At 42.6% G+C, this 23,168-nt stretch overlaps 1 protein-coding gene across 1 annotated transcript in view; it reads right to left on the reverse strand.

The window, feature by feature from the left end:
* Positions 1-23,168, reverse strand: part of LOC124545366 (leucine zipper putative tumor suppressor 2) — a 421,767-nt gene that overhangs the window by 27,725 nt on the left and 370,874 nt on the right. The window contains exon 3 of the mRNA XM_047124312.1: positions 5,291-5,453. Within this exon, the coding sequence (XP_046980268.1) occupies positions 5,291-5,453 (163 nt within the window). The remainder of the gene's footprint in view (positions 1-5,290; positions 5,454-23,168) is intronic.

Genomic DNA, 23,168 nt, shown 5'->3' on the forward strand with positions numbered 1-23,168 from the left:
TCGTACAAAACGGAGCTCGACCCCATCGAAGCAGAAGAGTGATGCCCTGGAGGAGCACTTTTGGGACCGAATTTTGGTTCTGGGATACTCAGAGGCCACTGACATGGGCATCGACTGGCTGCTACATTCTCCGAATACATGCGATTCCTTTCTGTGGGGCTATATTAAGGACAAGGTGTATAGAAATAACCTCAAAACCATCTCTAAGCAGAAAACAGCCATTAAGGTGGTCATCGACAGCATCGGTGTTCCGACACTTCAGCAGTTCATGCAGAATTTTCCTATTCGTCTACGCCACATCATCGCCAATGATGGCAGACATTTCGAACATGTCATAACCTAAATGCGAATATCTGAAGTGGAGTTTACATTTTGAATAGTGTGCACACCATAGTTTGTAACTAATTTACGTCTATTTTCATGTTGTTGTTGTGGTCTTCAGTCCTGAGACCGGCTTGATGCAGCTCTCCATGCTACCCTATCCTGTCCAAGTTCCTTCATCTCCCAGTACCTACTGCAACCCACATCCTTCTGAATCTGCTTAGTGTATTCATCTCTTGGTCTCCCTCTACGATTTTTACCCTCCACGATGCCCTCCAATGCTAAATTTGTGATCCCTTGATGCCTCAGAACATGTCCTGCCAACCTGTCACTTCTTCTAGTCAAGTTGTGCCACAAACTCCTCTTCTCCCCAATTTTCTTCAATACCTCCTCATTAGTTATGTGATCTACCCATCTAATCTTCACCATTTTTCTGTAGCACCACATTTCGGAAGCTTCTATTCTCTTCCTGTCCAAACTATTTATCGCCCATGTTTCACTTCCATACATGGCTACACTCCATACAAATACTTTCAGAAAAGACTTCCTCACACTTACATCTATACTCGATGTTAACAAATTTCTCATCTTCAGAAACGCTTTCCTTGCCATTGCCAGTCTGCATTTTGTATCTTCTCTACTTCGACCATCATCAGTTATTTTGCTCCCCAAATAGCAAAACTCCTTTACTACTTTAAGTGTCTCATTTCCTAATATAATTCTCTCAGCATCGCCCGACTTAATTCGACTACATTCCATTATCCTTGTTTTGCTTTTGTTGATGTTCATCTTATATCCTCTTATCAAGACACTGTCCATTCCGTTCAACTGCTCTTCAAAGTCCTTTGCTGTCTCTGACAGAATTACAATGTCATCAGCGAACCTCAAAGTTTTTATTTCTTCTCCATGGATATTAATTCCTACTCCGAATTTTTCTTTTGTTTCCTTTACTGCTTGCTCAATATACAGATTGAATAACATTGGGGAAAGGCTACAACTCTGTCTCACTCCCTTCCCAACCACTGCTTCCCTTTCATGCCCCTCGATTCTTGTAACTGCCATCTAGTTTCTGTACAAATTGTAAATAGCCTTTCGTTCCCTGTACTTTATTCCTGCCGTCTCTAGAATTTGAAAGAGAGTATTCCAGTCAACATTGTCAAAAGCTTTCTCTAAGTCTACAAATGCTAGAAACGTAGGCTTGCCTTTCCTTAATCTTTCTTTTAAGATAAGTCGTAAGGTCAGTATTACGTATTCTAATATTTCTACGGAATCCCCAAGGTCGGCTTCTACCAGTTTTTCCATTCGTCTGTAAAGAATTCGTGTTAGTATTTTGCAATTGTGACTTATTAAACAGATAGTTCGGTAATTTTCACATCTGTCAACACCTGCTTTCTTTGGGATTGGAATTATTATATTCTTCTTGAAGTCTGAGGGTATTTCGCCTGTTTCATACATCTTGCTCACCAGATGGTAGAGTTTTGTCAGGACTGGCACTCCCAAGGCTGTCAGTAGTTCAAATGGAGTGTTGTCTACTCCCTGGGCCTTGTTTCGACTCAGGTCTTTCAGTGCTCTGTCAAACTCTTCACGTAGTATCGTAGCTCCCATTTCATCTTCGTCTACATTCTCTTCCATTTCCATAATATTGTCCTCAAGTACATCGCCCTTGTATAGACCCTCTATATACTCCTTCCACCTTTCTGCTTTCCCTTCTTTAGTTAGAACTGGTTTTCCATCTGAGCTCTTGATATTCATGCAAATGGTTCTCTTTTCTCCAAAAGTCTTTTTAATTTTCCTGTAGGCAGTATTTATCTTACCCCTAGTGACATAAGCCTCTACATCCTTACATTTGTCCTCTAGCCATCCCTGCTTAGCCATTTTGCACATCCTGTCGATCTCATTTTTGAGACGTTTGTATTCCTTTTTGCCTGCTTCATTTACTGCATTTTTATATTTTCTCCTTTCATCAATTAAATTCAATATTTCTTCTGTTACCCAAGTGTTTCTACTAGCGCTCGTATTTTTACCTACTTGATCCTCTGCTGCCTTCACTACTTCATCCCTGAGAGCTACCCATTCTTCTTCTGCTGTACTTATTTCCCCCATTGCTGTCATTTGTTCCCTTATGATCTCCCTGAAACTCTGTACTACCTCTGGTTTAGTCAGTTTATCCAGGTCCCATCTCCTTAAATTCCCACCTTTTTGCAGTTTCTTCAGTTTTAATCTACAGGTCATAACCAATAGATTGTGGTCAGAGTCCACATCTGCCCCTGGAAATGTCTTACAATTTAATACTTGGTTCCTAAATCTCTGTCTTACCAATACATAATGTATCTGATACCTTTCGGTATCTCCAGGATTCTTCCATGTATACAACCTTCTTTTATGATTCTTGAACCAAGTGTTAGCTATGACTAAGTTATGCTCTGTGCAAAATTCTACCACACGGCTTCCTCTTTCATTTCTTACCCCAATCCATATTCACCTACTATGTTTCCTTCTCTCCCTTTTCCTACACTCGAATTCCAGTCACCCATGACTATTAAATTTTCGTCTCCCTTCACTACCTGAATAATTTCTTTTATCTCATCATACATTTCATCAATTACTTCATCATCTGCAAAGCTAGTTGGCATATAAACTTGTACTACTGTAGTAGGCGTGGGCTTCGTGTCTATCTTGGCCACAATAATGCGTTCACTATGTTGTTTGTAGTAGCTTACCCGCACTCCTATTTTTTATTCATTATTAAACCTACTCCTGCATTACCCCTATTTGATTTTGTATCTATAACCCTGTATTCGCCTGACCAAAAGTCTTGTTTTTCCTGCCAGCGAACTTCACTAATTCCTACTATATCTAACTTTAACCTATCCATTTCCCTTTTTAAATTTTCTAACCTACCTGCTCGATTAAGGGATCTGGCATTCCACGCTCCGATCCGTAGAACGCCAGTTTTCTTTCTCCTGATAACGACGTCCTCCTGAGTAGAGTCTTTATTTTCATAAAGTACAATATTTATCACCCTGTATGTACGATGAACAGTGTAGATAAAAGAGAACAGAAGCTTTTGAAATGTTGTTCTACAGGAAAATGCTAAAGATTAGATGGGTACAGCATAAACTAATGAGGAGGTACTGAAAAGAACTGGGGAGACAAGAAATATGTGGCACAACTTGACTAAAAGAAGGCATCGGTTGACAGGACACATTCTGAGACATCAAGGGATCACCAATTTAGTGCTTGAGAGAAGCGCGTGGGATAAAAATCGTAGAGGGAGACCAAGAGATGAATATAGTAAGCAGATTGAGAAAGATATACGCTACTGGCCATTAAAATTGCTACACCAAGAAGAAATGCAGATGATAAACGGGTATTCATTGGACAAATATATTATACTAGAACTGACATGTGATTACATTTTCACGCAATTTGGGTGCATAGATCCTGAGAAATCAGTACTCAGAACAACCACCTCTGGCCGTAATAACGGCCTTGATACGCCTGGGCATTGAGTCAAACAGAGCTTGGATGGCGTGTACAGGTACAGCGGCCCATGCAGCTTCAACACGATACCACAGTTCATCAAGAGTAGTGACTGGCGTATTGTGACGAGCCAGTTGCTCGGCCACTATTGACCAGACGTTATCAATTGGTGAAAGATCTGGAGAATGTGCTGGCCAGGGCAGCGGTCGAACATTTTCTGTATCCAGGAAGGCCCGTACAGGACCTGCAACATGCGGTCGCGCATTACCCTGTTGAAATGTAGGGTTTCGCAGGGATCGAATGAAGGGTAGAGCCATAGGTTGTAACACTGTTCAGACTGCCGTCAGTGCGAACAAGAGGTGACAGACGTGTAACGATAGGCACCCATACCATCACGCCGGGTGATACACCAGTATGGCGATGACGAATACACGCTTCCAATGTGCGTTCACCGCGATGTCGCCAAACACGGATGCGACCATCATAATGCTGTAAACAGAACCTGGATTCATCCGAAAAAAAAAAAATGACATATTGCCATTCGTGCACCCAGGTTCGTCGTTGAGTACACCATCGCAGGCGCTCCTGTCTATGATGCAGCGTCAAGGTTAACCGCAGCCAAGGTCTCCGAGTTGATAGTCCACGCTGCTGAAAACTACGTCGAACTGTTCGTGCAAATGGATGTTGTCTTGCAAACGTCCCCATCTGTTGACTCAGGGATCAAGACGTGGCTGTACGGTGCGTTACAGCCATGCGGATAAGATGCCCGTCATTTCGACTGCTAGTGATACTAGGCCGTTGGGATCCAGCACGGCGTTCCGTATTACCCTTCTGAACCCACCGATTCCACATTCTGCTAACAGTCATTGGATCTCGACCAACGTGAGCAGCAATGTCGCGATACGATAAACTGCAATCGTGATAGGCTAGAATACGACCTTTATCAAAGTCGGAAACGTGATGGTACGCATTTCTCTTCCCTACACGAGTCATCGCAACAACGTTTCACCAGGCAACACCGGTCAACTGCTGTTTTTGTATGAGAAATCGGTTGGAAACTTTCCTCATGGGAGCACGTTGTAGGTGTCGCCACCGGCGCCAGCCGTGTGTAAATGCTCTGAAAAGCTACTCATTTGCATGTCACAGCATCTTCTTCCTGTCGGTTAAATTTCGCGTGTGTAACACGTCATCTTCGTGGTGTAGCAATTTTAATGGCCAGTAGTGTATGATGCCATAGTCACTCGGAGATGATGAGGTTTGCACAGGATAGAACAGCATGGAAAGCCGCATCAAATCAGTCTTCGGATTGAAGACCACAACGAAAACTTTCTAGGTGGAGCAGAACCGAGACAGTTTTTCCTGTCTAGTCTGTGCAAATGGTTGATGTCGACTTGGGCCCAGTTGCCGTTACTGGTTTGTAGTGTGGGAGCTGTGCCGCTGACGAGAACAAGATGTAGTGGTGGTGTGGTGCGGAGTGTCAGCTGACCTGTTGGCTAGCGCGGCGGCGGCAGCGGCGGCTCTGGCCGGGGACTTGCGGACGCTTTCGAGGCTGGCGGCGCCCATCAGCGGTCGGCCCGTCGACGCAGACGCCAGCAGCTTCCGGTCCAGCGAGTGGTTGTTGCCGCAGCCGCCCGGCAGGTCACTGCTGCCTGAAACAACGTGCGCACCGTGACTACAGTATCACCACTGTCACCATATACATCTACATCTGTACTCCACAAGCCACTGTATAGCGCCTGACGGAGGGTACCCCACACCATTACTAGTGATTTCCTTTACTGTTCCACGCCCAAATAGAGCTGTTTACAGCATTTAACAAAAATTTACGGGACAAACTGCAGGATACATTCCTCACAGATAGACGAATTAGTCATGTTATGCGAACATGGGTCTGGAATAGCTTCATTTCCATGTTACAATTCATTTTCTCCAACTCATTAATCATGGGAAACACATAAGAACGAAACAGAGTCATGGGGGACATGCACTCTTGGTGACGTCCGGTTACGTTGGTATAGCCGTCGTTTTGTTTTACACGTTCCTGCTGCCAAGCAACGTACGTCACTGCTTGTTTTCAGGTTCCAGCGATCAATACGACCGTTGCTAACACACCGGTTACTACGTACAGTTAATCACAGACTTGGCTCGCGCAATGCCAGTGTCACAAGTATAGAGATGGCTGATGCTTATATTATGGGTGGATTAGCTGACGACAATTGCGCTCGCGCTCAACGTTCGTACCTGGAGAGATTTCCAGGAGGAAGGTGCCCCGATAGGAAAATGTTTGAAGCCAATGATTGTCGTTTTAGGGAACACGAGGTGTTTAAGCCTGATATTTGCGACCGGGAAAGGCCTCGTTAATGCTGAATAACACAGGCACTGCAATACTGTATCATATCCGTGGCGCGCTCTCCAAAATTTCGCGATAGTACAAGACCAGCTGCCCTTCTTCGATCTTTTTCTATGTCCTCCGTCGATCCTGATGCGGATCCCACGCCGCGCAGCAGTACTCCAGAAGAGGACGTACAAGCATAGTGTAGGCACTGTCTTTCGTAGACCTATTGCATTTTCGCAGTGTTCTGCCAATAAATCGTAATCTTTTATTTGTTTTACCCACAACATTATCCATGTGATCGTCCCAACTGAATTATTCTTACGTATAATTCCTAAGTATTTCGTTGAATTTACAGCTTTTAGATTTGTCATTTATCGTGTAATCGAAATTTTGTGGATTCCTTTAGGCACTCATGTGGATGACTTCATACTTTTCATTATTTACAATCAATTGTGACTTCTCGCACCATACAGTATCTTGTCTAAATAGTTTTGGAATTGGTTTTGGTCGTCTGATGACTTCATAAGACAGTAAATGACAGCATCACCCGCAAACATTTTAAGACTGGTACTTATGTTGTCTCCTACATCTACATACATACTCCGCAACTAGCATCATCTCTCCCTGTTCCACTCCCAAACAGAACGAGGAAAAAATGATAGCCTATGTGCCTCTGTACGAGCCCTAATCACTCTTCTCTTTGTGATCTTTGCGTTTCGCAGGAGCGATGCTTTCTAAAGCCGTGCTGATGCATGGACAGCAACTTCTCTGTCTCAAGGAAATTCATTATATTCGAACTGAGAATATGTTCGATAATCCTGCAACAAATCGATGTTAAGGATATTGGTCTGTAATTTTAGGATCCGTCCTTCTACCCTTCCTATATACAAGCGTAACCTGCGCTTTTTTCCAGTCGCTCGGGAGTTTACGTTGGGCAAGAGAGTCGCGATAAATGCAAGCTAAGTAAGGAGCCAATGCAGTAGAGTACTCTCTGTAAAACTGAATTGGAATCCCATCAGGACCTGGAGATTTCTTTTCAACCCATTCAGCTGCTTCACAACCCCAGGTATGTCTATCACTATGTCCTCCGTACGGGAATCTGTACGAGACTCAAACGGCGGTGTGTTTGTACGATCCTCCTGCGTGAATGATTTCTCAAATGCTAAATTTAAAATTTCAGCTTTCGTTTTGCTGTCTTCCGTTGCCAGGCCAGACTGATCAGTGAGTGACTGGATGGAAGCATTCGACCCGCTTACCGATCTTACGCAAGACCAGAATTTCCTTTGGTTTTCAACAAGATCTTTTGCTAAGGTATGACGGTGGTAGTGGTTGTATGCTTCGCACATCGCTCTTTTTACAGCAGCACGAATCTCTACTAACTTTTGCCTGTCCTCATTCTCGCGATCTTATTTGTACCGCGAGTGTAACTGCCTTTGCTTCCTGAGCATTCTCCGAATTGCGCTGTTAAACCACGGTGGGTCTTTTCCGTCCGTAACCCACTTTTTCGGCACGTACCTGTCCAATGCGTGATTTACAATGTGTTTAAAATTTGCCCATAATTCTTCCAAGTCCATAGTACCTGAAGTTCATTCACTAAGTGGGATGCTAACAACTGCTTATCTGATCTTTCTAGTAAGAGTACTCTCCTAGCCATCTTGACCGACTTTTTAACTATCGTGACCATAGTCGTAATGACAACATCAGGATCACTAATCCCTGTCTCAACACTTACACCGTCGATGAGGTCTGGTCTGTTCGTGGCTACCAGATCTAAAATATTTGTATTACGCGTATCTGTAGATCAGGAATAGCAGAGGGCCCGTAAAACTTCCTTGGAGAACATCAGAAATTACTTCCGTTTTGCTCGATGATTTTCCGTCAAGAAATCACGAATCCAGTCGCACAAATGGGACGGTAGTTCATAGGCGCGCCATTTGATTAGGATCATCAGCAAACTGTTGCAGACTTCTGCTCAACCTGTATACCTTATTTACGTATATGGAAAATCACAGCGGTTCTGTCACGTCTCTCTGGGTGCTCCTGTAGATACCATTGTTTTTGATGAACACGCACCATCGAGGACTACAAGCTGTGTTCTGTTACTTAAGAAGTCTGTTAACCTATTCAGCATGCTTGTACCTTCGTTGTAGTCGGTATTGTGGCACCGTGTCGTATGCTTTATGGAAATTACGAATATGGAATCCGCCTATTGCCCTTTCACCAGTCTTTCGCAGGATCTCGTGCAAGAAAAAGGTAAGCTTACTTTCAGACGCGCGATGCGTTTTAGAACCGCCCTGATTTGTGGACAGTAGCTTTTCCGCCTCAAGGAAATTTTATTCGAACTGAGAATATATTCAATGATTCTGCAGCAAACCGATTATAAAGATATTGGTCTGTAGCCTTGCGGGTCCGTTCTTTTAGCCTTCTTATATACAGGAGTAATCTGCGCTTTATCCAGTCTCTTGGGACTTAGCGCTGGGTGAGAGATTCGCGATAAATCTCGGTTAAGTAAGGGGCCAGTGCTGTAGAGTGCTCTTTGTGAAACCGAATTGTGATTCCATCAGGATCTGGCGACTTATATGCTTTTAACTCTTTCAGTTGTTTCTCTGTACGACCGTTGCTTATTGCAATGTTCTCCATACAGAAGTCCGTGCGATGGTCAAACGACGGTATGTTTGTATGATTCTCCCACGTGAACGATTTCTTAAATGTGAAATTTAAATCTTCGGCTTTGCTTTTGCAACTTCTGCTGCCACACCGTGCTGGTCAACGGGTGTCTGGATAGAAGCCTTAGGCCCACTTAGCGATTTTACATAGGATCAGAATTTTTTCGTGTTATCGGCAGCATCTATTGCTATGGTATGAAGGTGGTAGTAGTTGTAAGCTTTACGCGTCGATCTTTTTACACGTGCATGAATTTTTCCAGCTTTTCTTTGTCGTCACTTACGCATTGTCTATTGCTTCCTAAGCATTTTTCTATCTTCGCTTTTAGACCGTGGTGGGTCTTTTCCGTCCTTAATCCATTTACTCGGCATGTACTAATCCAATTTATGATTTACAATCGGTTTAATTCTCCTACGTCCATCGTAATGGAACTAAACGATGTCATTTCACTTCATTGTCTAAGTGGGATGCTAACAACTGTCCATCTGCTCTTTCTAGAAGAAATACTCTCACGCTTTTCTTGATTGATTTATTAACTTTAGCATGATAACGTCATGCTCACTAATCCTTGACTCTATACTGACGCCGTCAATTAGGTCAGGTCTGTGTGTAGCAACACTGTCTAAAATATTTCCATTGCGTGTCGGCTGTCGAACTAGTTGCTCAAGACAATTTACGGAAAACGTATTCCAAAAAACTTTTCAAGACTCTCTTTCTGTACCCCCTGCAATGAATCCATGAATATCCCGATCTCTACTCGATAGGTTAAATCCGCCTCCAACTAATATTACATGTTCTGGGTATTTCCGCATTATTGACCATAGACTTTCTGTCAATGACTCTAAAGCCGTCACAGCGAAATCGGGTGGCCTGTAAAAGCATCCAACAGTTACCTTGATTTCACCTAGAACCATTATAAGCGACAAGATAACTTCACTGTCACATTCAAATTCGACCTTAGTGCACACATTTTTGTCAACTGCAATGGTATCTAATCTATCTTTTTGATACATGTTCTGTGAATTGCAAATATTTCACCTTTCTACTTTGGATTTCAGCCAGCTCTCGGTCCCAAGAATAATTTCAGCGCGAGAAGTTTCCCAGAGGGCGGTAAATTCGGAAACACTTTTGCGAATACTTCAACAATTTTCTGATAAAGTTTTGACAGTTGAAGTATCGTTACTCTGAACGTGGTCTGATTTCGCTATCTACGCATCATCTAGTGGGTGTTCATCAGATAACGTCAACCTGCCACCTAGCCAGAAAACCCTCACGTGCAGTACTCAAGTATTCTGCTACCAGAGTGGTTGGTTCCTTTGCGTAGTGCACTCCTGACGTATCAAGGGGAGTCCTAAAAGTCCCCACCCGACAACACAGGTTTACAAATCTGCAGTCACACAGTCGACGAAGCCTTTGGTTGCTTTGCTTGACACCTCCACACAGCACTAAATTAAAGGGCCCTCATCGACTCTGAGAACTACGCTGCAAATTGCAGACTCCGCTTACATCCCACGAACGAGGCCATCAGCCTTCACCACATCCACCAGCCGTCTGTAGGAACTGAAGATAGCCTCAAAACCCAAGCGACAGGCGTCGTTGGCGCCAACGGAGCTACAACTTGCCTACTATTGCACTCTGCACACACAACAGCTGCAGGCGAGGCCTCCTGCACATCTCGAATGTGGTCCCCCACTAGACATACCGAGTGCACATTGGCTTTCTTTCCAGACCTAAACTCTATCTTCGTAAGTAGGCTTCATAACGCACCTGTGAACTAGCAAGTACTTCGTCCGTGTGGCTGCTCGGACCGTACTGAAGGAACGGCCACCTGTCCGCTAACTGGGTGAATGGGCGAGGCCAGATGGACGGTCTCCAGATTAGCCATCTGCCGCGAGCGACGCGAACGCTTTACCACTCATTCTACTGTGAGAGTGGATCCACCGCATCGGGTACACTCGGCAGTAAAGCCTGTAGGCAAAACAAGTGACACATGAGGTGTCTCTCGCAATGAGCCAGATGTTCTGTCACCGCTACACACAGAGGCAGCAACCTGAATACGACTAACCGTAGTCAAGAGCACATTCAGCTTTTCGCGAACTGCGGCCAGCTGCTCCTACGTCCGCACACAGCATGCACACATCCTACCCATCCCAACATTATTACCTTAAGAATCGAAAAAAAAAAGAAATGGCTCAAATGGCTCTGAGCACTATGGGACTTAACATCTGTGGTCATCAGTCCCCTAGACTTAGAACTACTTAAACCTAACTAACCTAAGGACATCACACACATCCATGCCCGAGGCAGGATTCGAACCTGCGACCGTAGCAGTCCCGCGGTTCCGGACTGAGCGCCTAGAACCGCTAGACCACCGCGGCCGGCTTAAGAATCGAACACAGGGTGGTCCATTGATCGTGACCGGGCCAAATATCTCACGAAATAACCATCAAACGAAATAACCATCAAACGAAAAAACCACAAAGAACGAAACTTGTCTAGCTTGAAGGGGGAAACCAGATGGTACTATGGTTGGCCCGATAGATGGCGCTGCCATAGGTCAAACGGACACCAACTGCGTTTTTTTAAAAATAGGAACCCCCATTTTTTGTTACATATTCCTGTAGTAAATAAATAAATATGAATGTTTTAGTTGGACTACTTTTTTCGCTTTGTGATAGATGGTGCTGTAATGGTCACAAACATATGGCTCACAATTTTAGACGAACTGTTGGTAACCGGTAGATTTTTTAAATTAAAATACGTGCGTAGGTACATTTGAACATTTTATTTCGGTTGTTCCAATGTGATACATGTACCTTTGTGAACTTATTTCTGAGAACGCATACTGTTACAGCGTGATTACCTGTAAATACCACATTAAGGCAATAAATGCTCAAAATTATGTCTGTCATCCTCAATGCATTTGGCAATACGTGTAACGACATTCCTCTCAACAGCAAGTAGTTCGCCTTCCGTAGTGTTGGCACATGCATTGACAATGCGCTCACGCATGTTGTCAGGCGTTGTCAGTGGATCACGATAGCAAATATCCTTCAACTTTCCCCACAGAAAGAAATCCGGGGACGTCAGATCCGGTGAACGTGCGGGCCATGGTATGGTGCTTCGACGACCAATCCACCTGTCATGAAATATGCTATTCAATACCGCTTCAACCGCATACGAGCTATGTGCCGGACATCATCATGTTGGAAGTACATTGCCATTCTGTCGTGCAGTGAAACATCTTGTAGTAACATCGGTAGAACATTACGTAGAAAATCAGCATACATTGCACCATTTACATTGCCATCGATAAAATGGGGGCCAATTGTCCTTACTCCCATAATGCCGCACCATACATTAACTCGCCAAGGTCGCTGATGTTCCATTTCTCGCAGCCATCGTGGATTTTCCGTCGCCCTACAGTGTAGATTACACCGGTTTACGTTACTGCTGTTAGTGAATGACACTTCGTCGCTAAATAGAACGCGTGCAAAAATCTGTCATCGTCCCGTAATTTCTCTTGTGCCCAGTGGCAGAACTGTACACGACGTTCAAAGTCGTCGCCATCCAATTCCTGGTGCATATAAATATGGTACGAGTGCAATCGATGCTGATGTAGCATTCTCAACACCGACGTTTTTGAGATTCCCAATTCTCGCGCAATTTGTCTGCTACTGAAGTGCGGATTAGCCGCGACAACAACTAAAATACCTACTTGTGTATCATCATTTGTTGCAGGTCGTGGTTGACGTTTCACATGTGGCTGAACACTTCCTGTTTCCTTAAATAACGTAACTATGCGGCGAACGGTCCGGGCACTTTGATGATGTCGTCCAGGATACCGAGCAGCATAAATACCACACGCCCGTTGGGCAATTGGTTCACAATAGTCATACATCAACACGATATCGACCTTTTCCGCAATTGGTAAACGGTCCATTTTAACACGGGTAATGTATCGCGAAGCAAATACCATCCGCACTGGCGGAATGTTACGTGATACCACGTACTTATACGTTCGTGACTATTACGCGCCATCTACTACAAAGTGAAAAAGTAGTCCAACTAAAACATTCATATTTCTTTACGTACTACACGAATATGTAATAAAAATGGGGTTCCTACTTTAAAAAACGCAGTTGATATCCGTTTGACCTATGGCAGCGCCATCTAGCGGATCAACCACAGCGCCATCTGGTTTTCCTCTTCAAGCTAGAAGAGTTTCGTTCTTTGGAGTCACCAATGGAGGCTGACACCTTTGACATGTGAAGCTGGCTGTTCAGCAGAAATTAAAGTTGTATTATAGACAGCCTGACAAAATTTTACAATTAGAAAAACGCAAGAATAAATATCTTAAACAGAGAAAAAATTGACAGAGCTCTGAAAGATCTAAGTCAAAGGAAGGCACTGGGGCTGGATCAAATTCCGTCAGAATTACTGATAGCCTTGGGAGAGCCATCCATGACAAAATTCTTCCATCTGGTGTGCAACATGTATGAGAGAGGCGCAATACCCTAAAATTTAAGGTAGAACGTAGTAATTCTATTTCAAAAGAAAGCAATACCAAACTATAAGTTTAATAAGTCTTGGTTGCAAAATACTAACATGAATTTTTTACAAAAGAATGGAAAAAAATGGTAAAAGCCGGCCTCGGGGACGATCAGTTTGGATTCCGGAGAAATATAGGAACACGCGAGGCTATACTGACCCTACGACATATCTTACAAGACAGATAAAGGAAAGACAGACCAATATTTATAACATTTGTATACGTAGGGAAAGGTTTTGACAATGTTGACTGGAATACTCTCATTGAAATTCTAAATTCTGGGTAAAATACAGGGAGCGAGTGATATTTACTACTTGTACAGAAACCAGACGGTAGTTATAAAAGTCGAGGGGCATGAAAGGGAAGCAGTTATTGAGAAGGGAGTGAGACCGGGTTGTAGCCTATCCCCGATGTCTTTCAATCTGTATACTGAGCGAGCAGTAAACGAAACCAAAGGAAAATTTGGAACATTAATTAAAGTTCAGGGAGAAGAAATAAAAACTTTGAGGTTTCCCGATGACATTGTAATTCTGTCAGATTAGATTAGATTAGATTAATACTAGTTCCATGGATCATGAATACGATATTTCGTAATGATGTGGAACGAGTCGAATTTTCCGATACATGACATAATTAGGTTAATTTAACAACATACTTAAGTTAATATAACTATTTTTTTTTAAATTTATATCTAAAAATTCCTCTATGGAGTAGAAGGAGTTGTCATTCAGAAATTCTTTTAATTTCTTCTTAAATACTTGTTGGTTATCTGTCAGACTTTTGATACTATTTGGTAAGTGACCAAAGACTTTAGTGCCAGTATAATTCACCCCTTTCTGTGCCAAAGTTAGATTTAATCTTGAATAGTGAAGATCGTCCTTTCTCCTAGTATTGTAGTTATGCACACTGCTATTACTTTTGAATTGGGTTTGGTTGTTAATAACAAATTTCATAAGAGAGTATATATACTGAGAAGCTACTGTGAATATCCCTAGATCCTTAAATAAATGTCTGCAGGATGATCTTGGGTGCACTCCAGCTATTATTCTGATTACACGCTTCTGTGCAATAAATACTTTATTCCTCAGTGATGAATTACCCCAAAATATGATGCCATATGAAAGCAATGAGTGAAAATATGCGTAGTAAGCTAATTTACTAAGATGTTTATCACCAAAATTTGCAATGACCCTTATTGCATAAGTAGCTGAACTCAAACGTTTCAGCAGATCATCAATGTGTTTCTTCCAATTTAATCTCTCATCAATGGACATACCTAAAAATTTGGAATATTCTACCTTAGCTATATGCTTCTGATTAAGGTCTATATTTATTATTGGCGTCATACCATTCACTGTGCGGAACTGTATGTACTGTGTCTTATCAAAATTCAGTGAGAGTCCGTTTACAAGGAACCACTTGGTAATTTTCTGAAAGACAGTATTGACAATTTCATCAGTTAATTCTTGTTTCTCAGGTGTGATTACTATACTTGTATCATCAGCAAAGAGAACTAACTTTGCCTCTTCATGAATATAGAATGGCAAGTCATTAATATATAATAAGAACAACAAAGGACCCAAGACTGACCCTTGTGGAACCCCATTCTTGATAGTTCCCAGTTTGAGGAATGTGCTGATCTTTGCATGTTACGAGAACTACTTATTTCAACTTTCTGCACTCTTCCAGTTAGGTACGAATTAAACCATTTGTGCACTGTCCCACTCATGCCACAATACTTGAGCTTGTCTAGCAGAATTTCATGATTTACACAATCAAAAGCCTTTGAGAGATCACAAAAAATCCCAATGGGAGGTGTTCGGTTATTCAGATCATTCAAAATTTGACTGGTGAAAGCATATATGGCATTTTCTGTTGAAAAACCTTTCTGGAAACCAAACTGACTTTTTGTTAGTATTTCATTTTTACAGATATGTGAAGCTACTCTTGAATACATTACTTTCTCAAAAATTTTGGATAAAGCTGTTAGAAGGGAGATTGGACGGTAATTGTTGACATCAGATCTATCCCCCTTTTTATGCAAAGGTATAACAATAGCATATTTCAGTCTATCAGGGAAAATGCCCTGTTCCAGAGAGCTATTACACATGTGGCTGAGAATCTTACTTATCTGTTGAGAACAAGCTTTCAGAGATAGTAAAGGACTTGAAAGAGTTGATCGGAGTGGGCAGTGTCTTGGAAAGAGAATATAAGATGAATATCAACAAAAGCGAAACGAGGATAATGTAATGTAGTTGAATTAAATCAGGTGATGCTGAAGCAATTACATTAAGAAATGACACAAAGTAGTAGATGAGTTTTATTATTTGGGGAGAAAAATAACAGACCAGATAGAGAATCAACTTGTGATGGTAACGTCTTAGACCTCATGGTAACAAACCAACCTGAACTTACCGAATCAGTTAACGTGGAGGAACGTATCAGTGATCATAAGTGTGTGACAGCATCCATGACCACGGGTCTCAGGATGTTAAGAAAGGTAGAAAGGTATTTTTGCTTATCGAGAGTGACCATACAAATTTCTGAACAGTCAGCATCAAATAATCGGTGATGAGGACGAAGATGTGGGGGAAAAACTCGAAAAAATTCAAAGGTGTCGTGCAATATGCAACAGACAAGTGTGTTCCGAGTAAGGTCTTAAGGAATGGGAAAGACCCACTGTGGTTTCATAGACATTTTAGAAAACTGCTATGTAAAAGAAACAGATCATCATCTTAGATTCAAAAGATGTAGAAACCCAATTGACAATCAGATGAACGAAACGAAAGTAAGGTAAGGTAAGGAGAGCAATGAGAGAAGCGTTCAATGACTTTGAAAGTAAAACTTTGTCAACTGATCTGAGCAGAATCGCTAAAAGGTTTTGGTCGTACGTAAATTCAGTAAGTGAATGAAAATCATCTACCCATTCACTCAGTGACCATACTGACACCTAAACGGAAGATAATAGAGAGAAGGCCGATATACTGAATTCGGTCTTCCGAAATTGTTTCGCCGCAGTAGATCGTAACACGGTTCCTCCATTTAGTCGTCGCACGAAAGTCGTAACGGCAGATATTGAGATAACCGGGTGCGGAATAGAAAAACAACTACAATCGCTTAGTAGTGGAAAGGCGTCAGGACCAGATGAGATACCTATAAAAATCTACAAAGATTATATGAAAGAACTAGCTTCCATTCTAGCAGTCATTTATCGTTGATTGCTTCAGCAACGAAAGGTTGCTGGCGACTGGAAGAAAGCACAGGTAATTCCCGTTTTCAAGAATGGTTGTAGGACAGATTCACGCAATTTTAAATGTTTATAGTTGATTTCAATCTGTTTTAGAATTATGGAACATGCTTTATGCTCAAGATGTATGACTTTTTTGCAGAAGGAAAATATCCTGTATAAAAATCAAACAAAGATCCTGCGAAACTCAGTTAGCTGTCTTTCTGCACGAGATCCACAGCACCCATGTTGATGCAGTGTTCCTGGACTTCAGTAAGGCATTTGAAACCGTCCCTCACTGGCGTTTGGTGAAAAACAATACGAGTTCATTGATTATTGGAGCGGATTACCGACTGGATTAAAGGTTTCACTGCAGATACAACTGAACACGTCGCTCTTAACGAAACAAAATCGACGGACGCCAAGGTAGTTTCCGGAGTACCACAGGGAAGTGTGATAGGTCCGTTACTGTTTACAGTGTGTACCGCAAGTAGTGTGTGTCGGAAGCTCTTTAAGGCTATTCGCAGAAAGTAGCAACGCCAGAATATAGTAGCGATTTGCAGAATGGCCTCCAGAGAAATGATGAATGCTGCAGGCTCTGGCAGTTGGCCCTGTGCGTAAACAAATGTATGTAACATAAGGCGCATACATGGGGAAAAAAATCCACTGTAGTATTGCTACACTATTGATGACAAACCGCTGGGAACAGTATCTGCCATAAAATATCTAGTAGTAACTATCCAGAGCGACCTTAAATGGAATGACCACATTCAACAAATAGTGGGAAAATCGGATGCCAGACTCAGATTCATAGGAGGAATCTTAAGAAAATTTAACTCATCCACGAATGAAGTGACTTATAAGTTGACTGATCGACCGATTCTCGAGAATTGTTAATCTATCTGAGATTCCTACCAGATAGGTCTATCAGGAGATATGTGTCAGATCTAACGAAGAGCGGCGCGTTACGTCACAGGCTCGTTTAATGGCTCCGGGCACTATGGGACTTAACTTCTGAGGTCATCAGTCCCCTAGAACTTAGAACCACTTAAACCTGACTAACCTAAGAACATCACACACATCCACGCCCGAGGCAGGATTCGAACCTGTGACCGTAGCGGTCGCGCGGTTCCAGACTGTAGCGCCTAGAACCCCTCGGCCACTCCGGCCGGCACAGGCTCGTTTAGCCGGCGCGAGAGCGTTACGGAGATGTTCAATAAACTCCATTGGCAGACGTTGCAAGAAAAGCATTGAGCATCCCCACGGAGCGACTTGCTATTGAAATTTCGAGAGAGCACTTTTCGGGAAGAGTCAGATAACATATTGCTCGCTGATGATACTATCTTCCTGGTAAAAATATTCCGGAGGTAACACAGTCCTCCAGTAGTATCTCCAGTGGAGATTCAGAAGGCAAAAATTTGGTCTTTCACATGTCACAGTGTGGAATGTTACATCCCTTAACGGCGTATCGGCATTAGAGAACCCAGAAAAAGAAATAGTTAGGATGAATTTATCAGTGACACTGTGAGAAGAATTTGACAGAGCAATGTAAGACCTATGTCGAAACGAAGTATTAAGTGTGGACGACTTTCGCCATAATTATTAAAAATTCGTTGGCGAATCACCATGACAAAGCTGTTCTACGTGATAGGCATATTGCACAGATAAAGCACCTTTAGACTTCAGGAAAAACGGAATGATTCCTCCATCAAAGGCAGATGCTAACAGATATGATTACCAGTCCATGGGTTTAACAAGCCAATTACTGCAAAATACTAACACCAATTATTTACAGAAGAATGGAAAGATTGGTAGAAGCCGACATGCAGGAACAACAGTTTTAGTGGGAGAAATGTGGTAAACGTGAGGGCCCGTGTTGCCCGGCAGCCTCGTCCAGCGGCCAAGTCCCGTTCAAGGTCACCCGCCTAGCGAGCAACCAAGAGCGGCACGGCCACCATAACAAAAAGTGAAAACATTTTTTGAATAAAAAAAGGAAGGAGATAAGGAATAGAGATAAGGAATGGACAGGACACACTTTATTGTCTATAATAAATCATACAGTCAACATTGATCTTTATTTTACAATTGCCATTGTCGACTTTCGCCCATATAAACAGGTACTCATCAGCATTTAACTACTTCTTCCTTCTCGTAGTCAAAACAAATGGCATGCTTGGAACAAGCGTACCATAAGGCTGTTTAGCCAACAGTCCTGTAGTCTCAGCATTACTCCACGTCTTCCATGCCAAAATGTTAGCATCTGGAAAAGCTTCAAGGCCACCATAATCTGCTTGGTTGCCCCATACAACAGCCAGTGTCAGCCATGTACTACCTCCAAACACAGCCTGAACATCAGGCTGTTGAGATGGAGTTGAGATGGAGTCCACGAAAAACATTTGGACCTCCAATCAATTGCTGTTTATTAAACTGCCCAGCCAAGTCAATATCCATCGCCTTCAAACTGCGATACACAGGTACACTGCGCCGCCAGCGACGACGCCATGCACGTCGCAGAGGCATTGCTGTGGCACGTTAATGTGCACCTTAATGTCTTGTCCATTCCTTATCTCTACTCCTTATCTCCTTCCTTTTTTTGTGTGAGACAACACGTCTTAAAAGGTGGTTAGTAGTACACATTTATGGCGTTTGTAGAGTTACCCAAAACCTTTGATAACGTTGACAAATACACTCTGACTTTCTGGAGTTATCATGAACAGAATACAGGATCATGAACAGAATACAGGAATGTAAGTGTTATATGCATCTCTTACAGAAAAAAAGATTTAATGCCTTGAGGCACATAAAAGAGAGGCATTAATTGAGGGAGGGGAGGCGTCAGGGGTTGTAACCTATCCTCCATTTCATTATGTATGTACGTAGAGTAAGCAGGAAAGGAAACTAATCACGAGATTGGAAAGAAGAGTAATGAAGGGCAATCTGGTTAACTCTGCAACACTAGAGAGGGGAAAATAGTACATTGTTAGTAAACCGTCGTAAATTTTAGTACTCCGCATTTGATTCACAGGAAATCCTAGGTTATAGTTTATGCACTAGTTAATTACAATTATAAGGTTTCCTATAGGTCGTCGCATGCAAAATTAGTAGAAAAGTGCTGTGTTACACCCTATATGTACATTGCAGTATTGGTGGGAACCGCGAAGTGGTACCAACTGCAACCATAAATTTTACAAGAGCTTAGTAGTCTAGGGTTAAGGAAGTGGAAGTAGATTAGGAAATGAGATACTGAGAATAGTGAACGAATTTCACTATCTGGACACCAGAGTGAGAGGTGAACAGAAGAAGTAAACAAGACCCAAAATGTATACTGGCAGTAACACAAAAAAAAAAAAAAAAAAAAAAAAAAAAAAAAATTTCAGAAGAGCAGAATGAACTGTTCAGAATTTGCACCACCATCATCACTTGCATAGATTTCCTTTATTGTAAACCTCTTTCATTGTGCTCTTTCGGCCAAATATGTGTAACGGAGGTGAAAATAAATCACATCATTTTATGCTGTGCAGTAAAGCTTGGAGGGTTTGATATCGTGAAAGGGACAATGCGGTTTCTGCACACTATTCAGTACATCAGGATACTTAGGAGGGCCGTTTCCAACTTAGGCCGCGGGAGCATCGTTACTTTAGGGCAATAAATGCTAGGAGTGCCTCTTAGAGAGTTCAACATGATTTCACATTGCCCTTTTGCGAGAAACTGGAAGGGTTCTACTGCTTCGAGATGGTGGACAAGGCAACCCCATGACCAATGGCGCCGGGTTCTCTTCACCGAGGAGTGCTGGGATTTGTCTGACGCCTTGTGACAGTAGACGAATAGTGTGGAGGCGGACACGTACCACTGCAGGTCCCAGAATTATAGTCACTGGAGTTAAATTGGGAGATTGGTTATTCGTAGTCTGCACCAGCATCACGTACGGCTGTCGGACGGCTCTTATCGCTAACACGATATGGAGGTTGTGCTGTATCTGAACAGGATCATCAACCTATCGTCCAGTGTAGGTCAACAATTCGGAGATGGGTTCGTCTTAAGTGCATAATGCACGAGCAAGTTCGTCAACAGCGTCTTCCAGCAAGCAGGAGTCAACCGAACGGAATAGACTGCAGTACCTGCCCTGCTGACACGAAACCGATTGAGCATGCCTTACACCAGCTGAAACTTGTAGAGACTCTTTAACCAATGGATGATCTCAGGAAGTTCGCCGTTGAAAAGCGGAAGAGGCTTGAGCAGCAACGACGTGACTACCCTGTGGACAGCGTCCCAAGGGAGGCCCTCCTTACAATATAACCTCATAATAGTTCTCAGTATGCGGGTGTTGTAACATTTGCTTTTAGCAAGTTATGTAAAGATCGAATGTAAATGTGTTAGTTTGTCTTTTCTAAAAATGTGTGTGCAGACTGAGGAGAAGCATGAAACTTTGTACTAAGGCTGGAATTTGAACCCGTTTCTCCTGTTCTCTAGGCAGATGCACTAACGTATACACCACCCTGGCACAGTGGCTTTGCACAGCTGCGCGGATTTTCCTAGTACGTCTTCCACCTCAGTCCAAATTTCCATTCACGTCTCAGCCCAATGGCAATGTTGTTCGAGTTTAGGGGGAAGGCCAGTGGGCTGAGGCATGACTGGGAATATGGACTGAGGGGGGCGGCGTGCTAGGTTAGTCACTGCAGTTGCGCAAAGACAAGCCACTGTGCCAGGGTGGTGTAGACGTTAGTGCATCTGCCTAGAGAACAGGAGAAGCGGGTTCAAATTCCAGCTTTGGTACAAATTTTCATTATTGCTTCAGTCTGCGTATACACTTGATGTATGAGGCCTGAAAAGTTCTCTGGAACTATATACTTTCATCTTCTGAAAATCTAATGTGGACGTGAAAGGTAGACGATGAGCAGCACAGGCAAGAGGGGAATACAAGCTTCTGAAACGTGGTGCACAGAAGAAAGCTGAAAATTAGATGGGTGGACAGGGCAACCAATGAAAGTGTACCGAATTTAAGCGTGGAGAAAAGAGCTTTATGGTGCATTTTAGGCTACAAGAAGGGATACGTCGATAAGACACATCCTGAGGTATCAAGGAATAGTTAGTTTCGTAAAGGAAGTGGGAGACGGGAGGTAGTTAAAATTGAATAGGGAGGTCAATGCTCGAATGTAGGGAGTGTTATAAAATGCATGTAATTCGTAGGAGTAATGCGGAGACGCCGGGACTCACACACGATTGACTAACGAGGAAAACATCTAAACATTCTACCGACTACAAGCTAAAAATAAAGTGACATTGAGGCGGGCAACTACACTGCATCATTCTAACTGCCACATCTGTGAGGGGCACCAGAAGAACGTTGTGCTACCGGAAACACTGTCGCCCCAACTTCAAGAGGTAATACGTGTAATAGCTATCTTCAGTATGCCAAACTGACGTTCCATGGAATATTGCAGTAATAAGAGGACGAGTCATTCGACGATTATTACTCTTACTACAATAGCAATTGATAGCTTCTCTGTTCTACCATAATCGGAAAAGCGAGTAATGACTACTTGAGGCCGGATCTACACTTGGAAGCAAGTCCTTTTCATTAACTGGATATTTTGCAAGTAGTAAGACCCTTCAATGCAAAGTACTTCTCAACGCTGGCAGACCATTACGTGCATGTGCGTTTCCAAATAGAAGCCTTGAAGTTGTGAGTCCACTGAAGGAAATTTAGTGTGTGCCTTAGTTCAACCTATCGAACGACGCACGTTTAGCCTGTACTCATAAGATGTCTTGGACATGGAAACCTTGGTACGCACTAATCGTAACACACTTAAATGTCAATGAACATCACTATCGTAACAAGTATTCATACTGTAAGGCTTCGTAAACTGACTTTTGGTACGTAGTGATACGTCGGTTAACAGTGGGGACATGTGTACAGGCTCGCGCCCGTTTGTCCGTCGTATTGTGTTTACAGTTAATCTCACTAATATCCACTACAAAATGACATTTTTCTATTTGCGATATTATTCCAGAAGCTACGTTCAATAAACATTTTGCGAACTTTTTTCAGCGGTCACTAAGTTGAAAGCTGTTAGTAGCCACAGCGAACCAGTTGTTCCAAAGACTAGTAATTGCAAACAGTTTCATCATAAATGCAGCTGCACATGGGAAACAATAGGTCGCAGTCATACCGTTCGTCCATTAACACCAGAAATTTTAGTTAGACGATAGTCTTGTCTGCGTGGTCTGCCACATCTAAGCTGCTTCCAGACAAAAATAAAATTGCTTCTACCTTGTACTGCCCTATTAGCAGACACAGAGTTCGCGAAAATGTACAGTATAAAATCAGCGAGCATTTGGTCCTCCGGAGTATACCAACAGTTGCTGAAAAGCAACTATTGACACTTGCCGAAATAACACCCAGAAAGAGAAACCCCCTTACTTTCCTATAATCTCTGGTGCAATGCCTGTAACAGTAGTTACTATATCACCTGTTTGTGGTTTTACGGAAAATGGTTTAGTGCTTTGTCATACAATTCCCACATAATTTAAATATGTGAATTAGCACAGTGCATCTCAGCAACGTACAGCCAATATCAGGTGACAAA

This window comes from Schistocerca americana, chromosome 1 (assembly GCF_021461395.2).
Source record: "Schistocerca americana isolate TAMUIC-IGC-003095 chromosome 1, iqSchAmer2.1, whole genome shotgun sequence".
Taxonomy (NCBI): Eukaryota; Metazoa; Arthropoda; class Insecta; order Orthoptera; family Acrididae; genus Schistocerca; species Schistocerca americana.